At 43.9% G+C, this 13,979-nt stretch overlaps 2 protein-coding genes across 5 annotated transcripts; both read right to left on the bottom strand.

Moving 5' to 3' along the window:
- Positions 1–3,345: 3,345 nt before the first annotated feature.
- Positions 3,346–6,230, bottom strand: LOC115159255 (hydroxycarboxylic acid receptor 2-like). Its single transcript, XM_029708798.1, has one exon. It carries the CDS (start codon positions 5,012–5,014, stop codon positions 3,932–3,934), a length of 1,083 nt encoding a protein of 360 aa, XP_029564658.1. The 5' UTR covers positions 5,015–6,230; the 3' UTR covers positions 3,346–3,931.
- Positions 6,231–6,359: 129 nt separating this feature from the next.
- Positions 6,360–13,764, bottom strand: denr (density-regulated protein). 4 transcript variants are annotated; one of them, XM_029708803.1, is made up of 7 exons: positions 13,718–13,764; positions 10,811–10,929; positions 10,557–10,661; positions 10,335–10,415; positions 7,055–7,171; positions 6,818–6,957; positions 6,360–6,683 (listed from the first exon to the last, which is right to left on the bottom strand). In XM_029708803.1, the coding sequence occupies exons 2-7, from the start codon at positions 10,917–10,919 to the stop codon at positions 6,639–6,641; spliced, it is 597 nt and encodes a 198-aa protein (XP_029564663.1). In that variant the 5' UTR covers positions 10,920–10,929; positions 13,718–13,764; the 3' UTR covers positions 6,360–6,638. The 4 variants fall into 4 exon arrangements, with proteins under 4 accessions (XP_029564663.1, XP_029564660.1, XP_029564662.1 ...); XM_029708800.1 differs by having other exon boundaries at positions 10,335–10,424; positions 13,613–13,758; XM_029708802.1 differs by having other exon boundaries at positions 13,613–13,758.
- Between the last annotated feature and the right edge of the window lie 215 nt (positions 13,765–13,979).

The following is a 13,979-nucleotide window of genomic DNA, read 5'->3' as shown; positions in this document are numbered from 1 at the left end:
AAATCTGACAGCTCTTGTTCAGTTCCTTCCCATATGCAAAAAATGTCATCAATATATCGATACCACTTCAGGACTTTATTCAAAAATGGGTTTTCGTTTTCATTATTGACAAAACGTTCCAGTTCAGCTACAAACATTAAAACAACTAAAACATTTTTACTTTATACATTATAACTATTTAAATCCTTTTTCATTATCATAAAATAACCCACCAACAGTAATATTTACTCTTGAACTGTTAAAGCTAGAGACACTGTCACGTCCTGACCAGTAAAAGGGGTTATTTGTCATTGTAGTTTGGTCAGGGCATGGCAGGGGGTGTTAGTTTTGTGTGTTTCAGTGTTTTTGGTTTATGTTTTATATTTTCTATTTCTATGTGTATATCTAGTTTTTTATTTCTATGTTGGGTTTTTGGCAATGACCTCCAATTAGAGGCAGCTGGTTGTCGTTGTCTCTAATTGGAGGCCATATTTAGTTGAGGTTTGTTTCACTTCTGTTTTGTGGGTGGTTGTTTCCTGTATAGTCTGTGCACCTTATGGGACTGTTTTGTCGTTTGTTTCTTTTGTTTAAGTGTGATTTCTAATAAATTAAGAAGATGAGCACTTTACCCGCTGCGCCTTGGTCCAATCCTTACGACGCCTGTGACAGAACCACCCACCAAAAAAGGACCAAGCAGCGGAAGAAGGAGCAGCAGGAGAGATATTTGGAGTCATGGACGTGGGAGGAGATCCTTGATGGCAAGGGTCCATGGAGCCAGGCTGGGGAGTACCGGCGACCGAAGGAGGAACTGGAGGCAGCAAAGGCAGAACGACGTTTCTGGGAGAGGAAAGTAAGGGAGAAACATGAGGCCGAGAGGCATCCCCCCCAACAAAATTGGGGGGGCACACGGGGAGTTGGGCAGAGTCAGAGTGGAGACCTGAGCCAACTCCCCGTGCTTATTATGGAGAGCAACAGATCAAGCAAGCACCTTGTTACGCAGAAATGCGCACAGTGTCGCCCATACGCACGCACAGTCCGGTACGGCCAATAAGGGCTCCGCAGCGTTGCCGGGTGAGAGTTGGCCGGCAGCCATGAAGAAGTGTGCCGGCACAACGGATCTGGTCTCCAGTGTGTCTCCTCGGCCCAGTTTACCTTGCGCCTGCTCTACGCACGGCAGCCCTCATTCCCCAGCACAGCCCAGTTCGCCCTGTGCCAGCGCTCCGCCCGTGCCGGGCTACAGTGACTATCCAGCCAGGACGGGTTGTGCAGGCCGTGCGCTCCAGACCTCCAGTGCGTCTCCAAGACCCAGTGTACCCTGTGCCTGCTCCTGCTCTCCGCACTAGCCCTGAGGTGCGTGTTACTAGTCTGGCGCCTCCTATGCCAGTCCCACGCATCAGGCCTTCAGTGCGCCTGCTCAGTCCGGGGTGTCCTGTTCCTGCTCTCCGCACTCGCCCTGAGGTGCGTGTTAATAGTCTGGCGCCTCCAAAGCCAGCCCCACGCATCAGACCTCCAGTGCGCCTGCCCAGTCCAGTACGTCCTGTTCCTGCTCCCCGCACGAGCCCTGAGGTGCGTGTTACTAGTCTGGCGCCTCCTATGCCAGTCCCACCCATCAGGCCTCCAGTGCGCCTGCTCAGCCCTGAGCCTCCAGCGACGCTCCCTGGGCCTCCAGCAACGCTCCCCGGGCCTCCAGCAACGCCCCTCAGCCCGGAGTCTCCAGCGACGCCGTGCAGCCCAGGGTCTTCTGAACGGGAGCTGTGCCCAGAGCCAGAGCCACCTCCGTAGTGGGAGGATTGGGAAGGGGGGGTGTAGCACATTGTCCAAACAGATTATCAAGGTAGATGGATTATTCTAAATATGTTATTGGACAATAAACAGATATGGCTTATTAACCTATACGGTCTGAATAATGATGATCCAAGCTTCTTTGAAAATATATATAAGAATTTATCAACTCTACAAGCAACACTAGACTCTATTATTATAGTGGGAGATTTTAATACGGTCTTAAATACCTCTATGGACCGGAAAGGAAATCACACTACAAACTATCACCCTCAGGCACTTAAGGAAATCATGAATGTCATGGATATATTGGAATTAGTGGATATATGGAGACTTAAATACCCTGACCTAGTGAGATATACATGGCGGAGGCTTAATCAAGCTAGTCGTCTTGACTACTTTCTTATGCCAGCGCTCCGCCCGTGCCGGGCTACAGTGACTATCCAGCCAGGACGGGTTGTGCAGGCCGTGCGCCTCCCTTCCCTCCCTTTAGTTTGGGGTTGTTTTTGTGTTTTTTGTTTGTTTTGGGGGGGGGGGGGGGGGGGTACTGTCACGTCCTGACCAGTAAAAGGGGTTATTTGTCATTGTAGTTTGGTCAGGGCATGGCAGGGGGTGTTTGTTTTGTGTGTTTCGATGTTTTTGGTTTATGTTCTATATTTTCTATTTCTATGTGTATATCTAGTTTTCTATTTCTATGTTGGGTTTTTGGCAATGACCTCCAATTAGAGTCAGCTGGTTGTTGTCTCTAATTGGAGGCCATATTTAGTTGAGGTTTGTTTCACTTCTGTTTTGTGGGTGGTTGTTTCCTGTATAGTCTGTGCACCTTATGGGACTGTTTCGTCGTTTGTTTCTTTGTTTAAGTGTGATTTCTAATAAATTAAGAAGATGAGCACTTTACCCGCTGCGCCTTGGTCCTATCCTTACGACGCCTGTGACAGACACTATATTAACTTTCTCATGTTCAGGCTATCCTATCAATCAAATCAATCAAATCAATCTTTCCACCTATCTATACTTTTTGAACTATAACAATAAAAAATATGCATGAATTAACATGGTTTTGAATGAGAACCATAGTAATACAGTGGTAGCTATTCAAAACGGTCCTGCTCCTAAACCAATTAAGCTACAAAAACAGCTTTAAAACATTCAGACTATCCTAACGTCAAATTTCCTAAAACCCTTTATGAACTATTTTGATTTGCATAAATTAGCATAACACTTAATGGGTTCAATGCCAACCATAAGAACACAGTGGTAGACAATTTAAATGCTACTGCTTTTTAACAATTTCAGCTACAAACATTAAAACAACTAACATTAGTATAAAATAACCACCAACACTAATAGTAACTCTTGAACTGTTCAAGCTAGAGACACCAAACCAACTTCACATGTTCAGGCTATCCTATTCTATCAAATAATCAAATCAAATCTACAGTGAGGGAAAAAAGTATTTGATCCCCTGCTGATTTTGTACGTTTGCCCACTGACAAAGAAATTATCAGTCTATAATTTTAATAGTAGATTTATTTGAACAGTGAGAGACAGAATAACAACAAAAAAATCCAGAAAAACACGTTATAAATTGATTTGCATTTTAATGAGGGAAATAAGTATTTGACCCCCTCTTAATCGGAAAGATTTCACTGTACCTACTTTTTCAACTACAACCAGTCACTATCATTGCTACTGCAGTCACTATCACTACTATAACTTATTTCACAACCATAAATACTTTAAGACAAGCTAGCAAGCACACACATTTTCTTTAGGAAATTTACTTTTGTAGTTCACAATGAATTTACTTGAATCACCAGCAAATACATAAAACTCAAAGACAAAGTATTGTAAATATGAAATATTACATTAAAGATTCCACTGTTATATTGCAAACAAATTCTTAATTGAGCGAACCTATTAATGAATTTCTACTTTTAGCTATAGAACATCAACATAACATAAAAATGTTAAAATTAATATCTAACAGACAACTATCTCCACCCTCCTTGGCTTCCTTCTGGTTAATAATCTTTAGAACACACCATATTCCACTAGAGCAGAAGAAGAAAAATCACACAAAGTCAGATATTTTGTTCTCCTGGGTACTTTTTCACAAAAGCGTCTCAGAGTAGGCCTAGGAGTGCTGATCTAGGATCAGTTTTGTATTTTACATCACAATGAATAAGTCTGAGACGCTTTGCGAGTACAGGCCCTGACCCTGGACAAGTGATTGGAAGTTACTACTCCTCCCTGACACTGTATTTGCACTGCTAGTCTCGGTCCCAGCCTCAGGCGAGGCTGGCTGTACCTCCTCCTCTTTCCTCCCCAGCAGTCTGTTGAACAGCTTCTGGAAGGTCCCACTGAAGGCAGAGCTAGAGAAGTAGTACACGATGGGGTTCAGCACGCTGTTGAAGTAGGTGAAACACACAGAGGTGTAGAACGCCAAACTGGCATCTTTGAAATACTGGCACTCGTTGTACCAGGCCTTGAGGATCCACACAGCGATCCGAGACACTGTACTGGGGAAGAAGCAAATGATGAAGATGAGTGCCACGGCCATGACGAACTGCACCGCACGTTTGATCTTCCCCCCGGTGTCGATCGTCTTGTTCTTCAGCTGCCAGGTGATGCAGACGGTGCAGAAGGTGACAATGGAGGTGGGCAAGAAGAACTGGGTCACGTATAAGGTGTTGTGCCACGTAGACAGCGGGCTGAAGCCCATGCAGATGTTGAAGCTCTCGCACTGTGTCTGGTTGTTGCGGAAGAAGAAGTGTTCGTTGGCCAGCAGGTACCCGGTTGCAGCGATGATCAGCCCCCACAGGCCCAGAGACACCCACAGAGCATAGTTCAGGCCCATCCGGTTGATCTTGTTCATGGGGTGAACGATCTTGAGGTAACGGTCGACAGCCACTGCAGTGAGGAAGAAGATGCCAGCGGCGCGGTTGGCCGTCAACATGAACAGCATAATCCGGCACATGACATCACCATGGATCCAGTGCTTGCCGCGTCGGTAGTAGTCGGCTCTGAATGGAAGACAGAACAGGACGATGGAGTCGGCAACGGCCAGGTGTGTGAGGTAGACAGAGTTGGGCTTCCAGGTGTCCATGTGGAAAATAAAGATCCACAGAGCCACAACATTACCCATGAGCCCAAACATGAACTCCAGCACCAGGATGGGAGGCAGGACATAGTCCAGGATGGGAGACTCAAAGGCGCAGCAGTCATCTTCCATAGTAGTGAAGTTTGCCATGGGTCAAACGATACGCTTTTAACTGGAGAGACCGTCTGTGTGCTGCTTTGCTCCTCTCTGAAAATAGTCAATATTGATTGGGTTGTCTAGGCACCTCCTGCATTTAACCGGGGATTTTATTGCAGTCATTCAAACGATCTTCCGGTGCCAACGATGTGGAGAGTGTGTGTGGGTGTACAGTGTGTTGTCTCTTATGGAGTCCTATAGGTAGATGGCTCTGAGTGAGTACGCCAACAGCCCAGGGATTATGGGGTGTAGGGTCCCAAAGACCCTCCCCATTATTGATTAAGGGGACCTTAAGATTCATATGCTTGTCTCACTCTTGTACTGTTGCTGTGTCTGAACTCTGTCACTATACTTTTCATAAGCTATCTATTTTCATCTTTGCGGTTAAGCCCTAGCAAGTGTGCCTAGTTAAGCCCTAGCAAGTGTGAGTCAGACCGAAACTAGATAAAGAGAAGTAACTGTGGTTTTGATATTTTGATCTTGTATGAAAATGGTCAATGCTAATGAATTCAGAGAAGCTACTGTACTAGGTTACCTCAGCTTACATATACACTGAAGTAGATGATCACACCATCAGGGAAGTGATGAAAGTAGATAATTAGCTGCACCCTTTGGTTGGTTGCAGAAGTTACTCTGAAACATGCATGCTGTGCTTCCATTGTTAACTTCTGTCTGCAATTGCATTAATAAAGGTTTGATTTTTTAAATTAGTCTGACTGCTGATTTCACCAATAAGCCAATGATTGACAAGGAACCTACCCCGACAGGGGTCATTATAAAACGATTATGCTGGTGGAAAGATCATACTCATGGGTATATAAGGGACCCCAAGGGTTCCCAGAATACAATTAACTTAAAGGGCACGACACCTGGTCTGGTTCAGTAGGCACAAATTGGAAGAAAATGTACTTAACGAAGCAGTTTTAAAGGGAGGTAATCTCAGACCTTGACACGTATCTATTCTTTATCACTGTGCTAGGAGATTTGCTGGTTTGAGGGAAACATCATCTATCTTTTGCATCCTGAGATGCCAGTGAGCCTGATCCAATAGTTAAGACAAATAGATCCTGGTAGATGCAATTTCAAATCTTTTCAGAAAATGTTAACCACCTGATTATGTGCAGCCCAATTTCCTAAATAATATCACCATAATACATATTTCCCAGCATGTCATTGTGTTCCATTGGCCCTGTCCCACAGAATAGAAATACCTTGAAAGGGTCTCATTAAAATAAATAAAACGACGGCAGCATGAACATACATTGCAGACAGTACAGTGAGACGTACTGACAGAGTGGGATGATGAAGCGAGAGGTCTGAAAGAAGGACTAAAGAATGAACAAGTGAATGAGCGACATTTATTACCCTAAAATTTTGCTGAGTGAAAAGCGTTTGGGAAGGAATCACATCAGACCAGACCTTTGGCGACAGAGAGCGACAGAGACAGACAGCAGCTATCAAGAACTGAAAATGCCAAAAGGGAGTGGCCAAGTCCACAGTTTCTATACAGTAAATAAAATAGATATAAAACGACTCCTTTTTAATGTTAATGTGTACATTTTGGCCAGGTTGTTGTTACATGTTGCATCCATTTTCAGTAAAAGTGCACGTCGGGTCTTCACTTCTTGACTTCTCCAAGATCTTCAATGCTGTCGTCATCCACCTACAATGGAAAGACAGATGGTTAGTGTGTGTAATGCATCTCATTCAGGTACACACAGACTATTGGTCTATTTCCTGTAACTAACTTTATTCAGCCATCTATGTGGCGTTGGAGAGTAAACACAGCCGTCTTACCTCAGGCCACTTTTCCTGAATGACATCAATGATGTCATCTGTAAAATCTCCCTGAATGATGATTTCATCCTCCGCCGTCACCGAGGCTCCGCAGGAGAACTTCTGGGCAAAGAATCTCTGCGCCTCTTTAAGGTCAATGTCTGCAGGGAGGAAGTCCACAGTCACAAACAAGGTTATGGGTCTGTCCATGTCTTTAACAAGGTGTTTACAGTAACCGTATGTGACAGTCAGTCTTACCAAAGGTGTTCATTCCACAGACTCGGGTGACATATTTCTTCTTGGCGCGTGGGATTTTAGCTATCGTTATTTTCTGAGGGACAGTCTTCTTTTTCTGTTTGATCTGTCCTCTGCCACCTAGAGAGTCAGCACAGACAGGTTAGAACAGGGTTCTCCAATGCCAGTCCTCAGACACCCCCTAGCTGTTGCAAATGCTTGTTCTATTTCAGCACTAAGACCTGATTCAACCAATGAATCTTGGTGATTTAGTCTGGAATAGAGCAAATCATATGATAATGTTATTTGTCACATGTGCCGAATACAACAGGTGTAGACCTTAACGTGAAAAACTAACCAACAATGCAATTCAAGAAATAGAGTTAAGAAAATATTTAGTAAATAAACTGAAGTAAAAAATACAAAAACAAAATAACAAGGCTATATAAAGGGGGTACCGGTATAAAGTCAATGTGTGGGTGTACAGGTTAGTTGAGGTAATTTGTATATGTAGGTAGGGGTAATGACTATGCATAGATAATAAACGTGAGTAGCAGCAGTGTAAAAACAAAGGGGTGGGGTCAATGTAAATAGTCCGGGTGGCCATTTGATTAATTGTTCAGCAGTCTTACGGCCTGGGGATAGAAGCTGTTGAGAAGCCTTTTGGACCTAGACTTGGTGCTCCGGTACCGTATGCTGTGCGGTAGCAGAGAGAACAGTCTATGACCTGGGTGAGTGGAGTCTGTAACCATTTTTGGGGTCTTCCTCTGACACCGCCTAGTATAAAGGTCCTGGATGGCAGGAAGCTTGGCCCCAGTGATGTATTGAACAGTACGCACTACCCTCTGTAGTGCCTTACAGTCGGATGCCGAGCAGTTGCCATACCAGACAGTGATGCAACCAGTCAGGATGCTCTCGATGGTGCAGCTGTAGAACTTTGAGGATCTGGGGACTCATGCCAAATCTTTTCAGTCTCCTGAGGGAGAAAAGGTGTTGTCGTGCCCTCTTTATGATTGTCTTGGTGTGTTTGGACCACGATAGTTTGTTAGTGATGTGGACACCAAAGAACTTGAAGCTCTCAACCTGCTCCTCTACAGCCCCGTCGATGTGAACATGGCGTGTTCGGCCCTCCTTTTCCTGTAGTTCATGATCAGCTCCTTTGTCTTGCTCATGTTGAGGGAGAGGTTGTCGTCTCTGACCTCCTCCCTATAGGCTGTATCATCGTTGGCGGTTATCAGGCCTACCACTGTTGTGTCGTCAGCAAACTTAATGATGGTGTTGGAGTCGTGCTTGAACAGGGAGTACAGGAGGGGACTAAGCACGCACCCCTGATGGGCCCCCGTGTTGAGGATCAGCGTGACAGATGTGTTGTTGCCTACCCTTACCACCTGGGGACGGCCCGTCAGAAAGTCCAGGATCCAGTTGCAGAGGGAGGATTTTAGTCCCAGGGTCCTTTCTTAGTAATGAGCTTTGTGGGCACTGTGGTGTTGAACATTGGGCTGTAGTCAATGAACAGCATTATCACATAGGTGTTCCTTTTGTCCAGGTGGGAAAAGGCAGTGTGAAGTGCGATTGCATCATCTGTGGATCTGTTAGGGCGGTATACGAATTGGGTTTAGGGTTTCCGGGATGGTGTTGATGTGAGCCATGACCAGCATTTCAAAGCACTACCGACGTGAGTGCTACGGGGTGGTAGTCATTTAGGCAGGTTACCTTTGCTTTCTTGGGCAAAGGGACTATGGTGGTCTGTTTGAAACATGTAGGTATTACAGACTTCGAAAGGGAGAGGTTGAAAATGTCAGTGAAGACACTTGCCAGTTGGTCCGCGCATGCTCTGAGTACATGTCCTGGTAATCTGTCTGGCCCCGCGGCCTTGTGAATGTTGACCTGTTTAAAAGGTCTTGCTCACATCGGCTATGGCGAGCGTAATCACACAGTCATCCGGAACAGCTGGTACTTTCATGCATGATTCAGTGTTACTTGCCTGAAAATGAGCATAAAAAGGCATTTAGCTCGTCTGGTAAGCTCACGTCGCTGGGCAGCTCACAGCTGGATTTCCCTTTGTAGTCCGTAATAGTTTACAAGCCCTGCCACATCTGACAAACATCAGAGCCAGTGTAGTAAGATTCAATCTTAGTCCTGAATTGACGCTTTGCCTGTTTGATGGTTCGCCTGAGGGCATAGCGGGATTTCTTATAAGCATCCGGATTAGTGTCCCACTCCTTGAAAGTGGCAGCGCTAGCCTTCAGCTCGGTGCGGACGTTGCCTGTAATCCATGGCTTCTGGTTGGGATACGCATGTACGGTCACTGTGTAGACATCGTCAATGCACTTTTTGATAAAGCCGGTGACTGAGGTGGTATACTCCTCAATGCCACTGGATGAATCCCGGGAACATATTCCAGTGGGTGCTAGCAAAACAGTTCTGTCGCGTAGCATCCACGTCATCTGACCACTTCCGTATTGAGCGAGTCACTGGTACTTCCTGCTTTAGTTTTAGCTTGTAAGCAGGATAGAATTATGATCAGATTTGCCAAATGGAGGGCGAGGGAGAGCTTTGTACGCGTCTCTGTGTCTGCAGTAAAGGTACCTAGTCCCCCCCCCCCCCCCTCTGGTTCCACATGTGACATGCTGGTAGAAATTAGGTAAAATGGATTTAAGTTTCCCTGCATTAAAGTCCCTGGCTACTAGGAGCGCCGCTTCTGGATGAGCATTTTCTTGTTTGCTTATGGCCTTACACAGCTCGTTGAGTGCTGTCTTAGTGCCAGCATCAGTTTGTGGTGGTAAATAGATGGCTACGAAAAATATGAAAACTCTTGGTAGATAGAGTGGTCTACAGCTTATCATGAGGTATTCTACCTCAAGCGAGCAATAGACATCGCGCACCAGCTGTTATTGACGTAGCTGTTCTGTCCTGCCGATGCACAGAAAACCCAGCCAACTGTATATTATCCGTGTTGTCCTTCAGCCATGACTCGGTGAAACATAAGATATTACAGTTTAATGTCCCGTTGCTGAAAATAATCTTTGTCCAGTTCGAGGTGAGTAATCGATATTCTGATATCCAGAAGCTCTTTTTGGTCACAAGACACAGTAGCAGCAACATCATAAGTTAAACAATGCGAAAAACACCCAAATTAGCACAGCTGTTTAGGAGCCCGTAAAATGGCAGCCATCCCCTCTAGTGCCATTGAAGCACATGTGTAAAGGCTGGGGGGTCCCTGAAGGTTGTGCTGGGAAACACTGGTTTAGGATTTGAGGAGGAAGGATGCATTCAAGAAATCAAAATAAAGAGGAACGCAGACCTCTCTTCTGCTTCTTCTTTTCATCCTCCTCTCCAACAGGGGGCACCTCTACACCGCCAGTGTCCTGCTTGGAAGCATTTCCTACCGGACCAGTAAGGCATAAGAAAAAAGTGTTTTTAATACGACATCATTCATTATTGCCTCCCCCCCAGAGTATTATTGCCCATCTTCCTAATAGGAAACAGAGAGAGAAAGAACAAGAGACTGTTTGATGAAACTCACCTACACTCATCCTGGCAAACACATCTGGGAAGTTCTTCTCCAGCCACTGCCTGCATTTGGATGGCTCAGGCATGTACTCACAGTACTCTGTTGGCAAGGAGCACACTGGAAAGAAAACAGGTGTTAGACCTTGACAATCATGTGACACTGCAAAACAATGTTTTAGGAATTGGCCATGAGCATGTATAGATCACTAGAATAGGGTGCCATTTCGGAAAATGCCCGGATACTACCTCCTACTAAGTTGTACTTACCACCACAATACTGGACTTTCTTTGGGCACTTTGTGTCTGGGTCAGCACTCCCATGATGGCCTCCTTTGTTTTCTGGTGAACACGTCTCTGCATTCTCAGTAGTAGCCATGACAGATTATCTGAACACAAAGGGTAAAAAAGGTTAATTGGGTAAAGTATACCTTCAAATCGAACAAAAAGTGAGAATCACAGACAATCAGCCTTTCACCACAGACAACTTGGCTTAGTCATGATCCTGGACCCTCGACAATGAATTGGTCTGAGGACAGCAAACTTACATTGTCAAAGCACTAAAAACAGATGCTTGTCATGGCCTGCCATGTCACAGTGAACATGGACTGCCACTTTAATCAATGCATAACACCTAACTCACCATGAAAACTGCTGCAATATATTTGACTGATGATGCTACTCCTGCTGCTATTGTAGTTACATTGCGCTCAATACATTTTATTTATTTTACCTTTATTTAACTAGGCAAGTCAGTTAAGAACAAATTCTTATTTTCAATGACAGCCTAGGAACAGTGGGTTAACGTTAAGATTTTTAATCTGTCATTTCGCCCCTGAACAAGGCCGTTAACCCCTTGTCAGCTCGGGGATTCGATCTTGCAACCTTTCGGTTACTGGCCCAACGCGCTAACCACTAGGCTACCCTTCCGCCCCAAATGAGTCAACAACCCCATCTTCAGCTAAGCTACGTGAGGTCTAACCCATTCATAGACGCTAACTACCTTTAGCGCAGGGTTTCCCCTATATTAATTTAGCAGCTGCTACGCCAAACAACAGGATGTACAATTTTTTCAATATTTTTGGGGAAAATTATATTTTCAGGATGGTAAAATTTTCAGTGTGAACTTAAACGACTAAAACAAGATATAAAGTACGTAGAAAAGATCATGGCGATATATTTTTTCATAAGATCATCTTTGAGAACTAACAATCGCCATAATAAACTTCACAGTCAATCTAAAATTCCAAAAATGTCATGGCGGCCCCCATTGATTTTGTCAATGTTTGAGTCACTCAGCATCAGAACATGGCAAGAAGCCATGGCAAAATATATAGAATTGCAGGAAATTGGCTTTAAAACTGCAAATTCTCCCTCAGCCCAATGGCAAAATTTCTGGAAATTAGCTTTAAAACTACAATGTTCTCATCTGGTTTTAGAAACATAAGGAACATATCTGCGAGAATTGTTCTCTCAAAAAAAGGTTAAATTACTACACACCATTTTAGAGATCCCACATGGCCATATTTCCATTTTAGACCGCTTATTTACAGAAAACAGATGTTAGACGTAAAGTGAAATGTGACCCTCACTATCAAATAAACATCTGAATCCAACTTTTGTCAGAACCTCACCACCTGCTGTGTAGACAGTGGTAGATTTAGTATCGACTGAAATGTGGTGGCTAATGTCAGTACCGGTGCATCAAATCTGGGACCAAGGCCATCAGACAGTTAAATAGCCATCACTAGCCAGCCTTCACCCAGTACCCTGCCCTGAACTTAAATCACTGTCACTACCCGGCTACCACCCGGTTACTCAACCCTGCACCTTAGGCCAACAGACTATGTAATAATGTTTTACTAATTTCATATGTATATACTGTATTCTAGTCAATCCCATCCTATGCAACCATCTACACACACACACTATTCTATCCTACGTATTCTACAGACACTAAATATTCTAGCCACATACTGCCCATGTCTATAATGTCTACACATCCCATCACACACATACTCCGACATTGCTCATCTTAATATATTTCTTAATTCCATTAGTTTACTTTAGATCTGTGTGTATTGTTAGATATTACTGCACTGTTCGAGCTAGGAACACAAGCATTTCGCTACACCCCCAATAACATCTGCTAAATATGTGTATGCGACCAATAACATTTGATTTGATGCTGTTCGGACAAAGGTCGGATTCAGACGTTTATTTGATAGCGAGGAACACATTTCACTTTACATATGGTAACTAGAGATTATACATATGCCCTTGTTGACTGGAAACGTTTATGGTGATGCTAGCTTTATTGTGGTAAGGTTATTTTCCGTCGCCAGCCTCCAAAAAGATGCACAACTCAGCGAGTCCAACCAATACACACTCCCGATGTTGTGTTCCAAAACTAGAGGGCTATATGTTTCTACAACCGTACCGCAATTGAGAATCGAGTCACGTTTAGATAGAGTATTTTGGCTGTTTTGGCTGCCAGAGCCAATTAACCTCTAAACAGAACATGTAAGGTCCTTGGACTATAAGGAGCAACGTTAGGCTCCTTTAGTAAATTATTGGGCAACGTGAGGTCCTAAGCAGGGATATTTTGCGCGTCATACCTTGGCCTTAGCTAATTAACATGCGGGGGAGCAATATATAGCTTGACAACAAAGAAGATAATTGTTATTCATTCACAAAGAGGTAGAATTGTATGACAGCTTTCCTTACAGCTGCTGTTAAAACTCAAAATCAGGCTGTCAGACATAATTAGCCAGCTACCATTAGCTTGCTAACTTGCATGCTGCCTATGTTGGTGCCTTTATCCGATACAATTAGGATATATCCAAGTTAGATAAGCAAAAGTCGTGGTAGTATGGTAATGGGCGAGCTAGCTAAATTCAACAGCTGGCCAGCCAGCTAGCTATATAATATTTTTGACAACTGGTTTCTTGGCTGAGACTTCATTCACAGCTAGTTAGCTATATATGCTAACTAACGGCGCAGCTAACGTTAGATGGCACATTAGCATCATCTCCAAGTCAATCAATGGAAAGACAACAACATGATACATACCCCTCGAAAACAACCTTAATATTGTTGACTGATCAACAAAACAAGCATTATTAAGTAAAGTTGAAACAGATTAATGCTCAGTTATAACAGCTTGAGCACACCTACTGCCTGATTTAGCTAGGGGTCCTGTCAATGCCTATTGGAACGCACCCTCGGCTAAGAAATAATAGATGTTCACTTAGTTGCCTGTATTATTATTTATATAAAAATAAACCATTTGTCAAAGATATATCTATAAATTGCATTTTATAACAACATTCCGATCTACTGGAAAATAAAGTAAAATATATGTTATATAGAACTCCTAATATGATTTTATTTTGACGTTATACGATAGGCATTCACGTGTATGCCTTGACATCCACTC

The sequence above is a fragment of the Salmo trutta genome, chromosome 23 (assembly GCF_901001165.1).
Source record: "Salmo trutta chromosome 23, fSalTru1.1, whole genome shotgun sequence".
In the NCBI taxonomy this organism is placed as follows: Eukaryota; Metazoa; Chordata; class Actinopteri; order Salmoniformes; family Salmonidae; genus Salmo; species Salmo trutta.
Note: the sequence above shows the minus strand (reverse complement) of the source record. Positions and strands in the feature narration are given on the sequence as shown.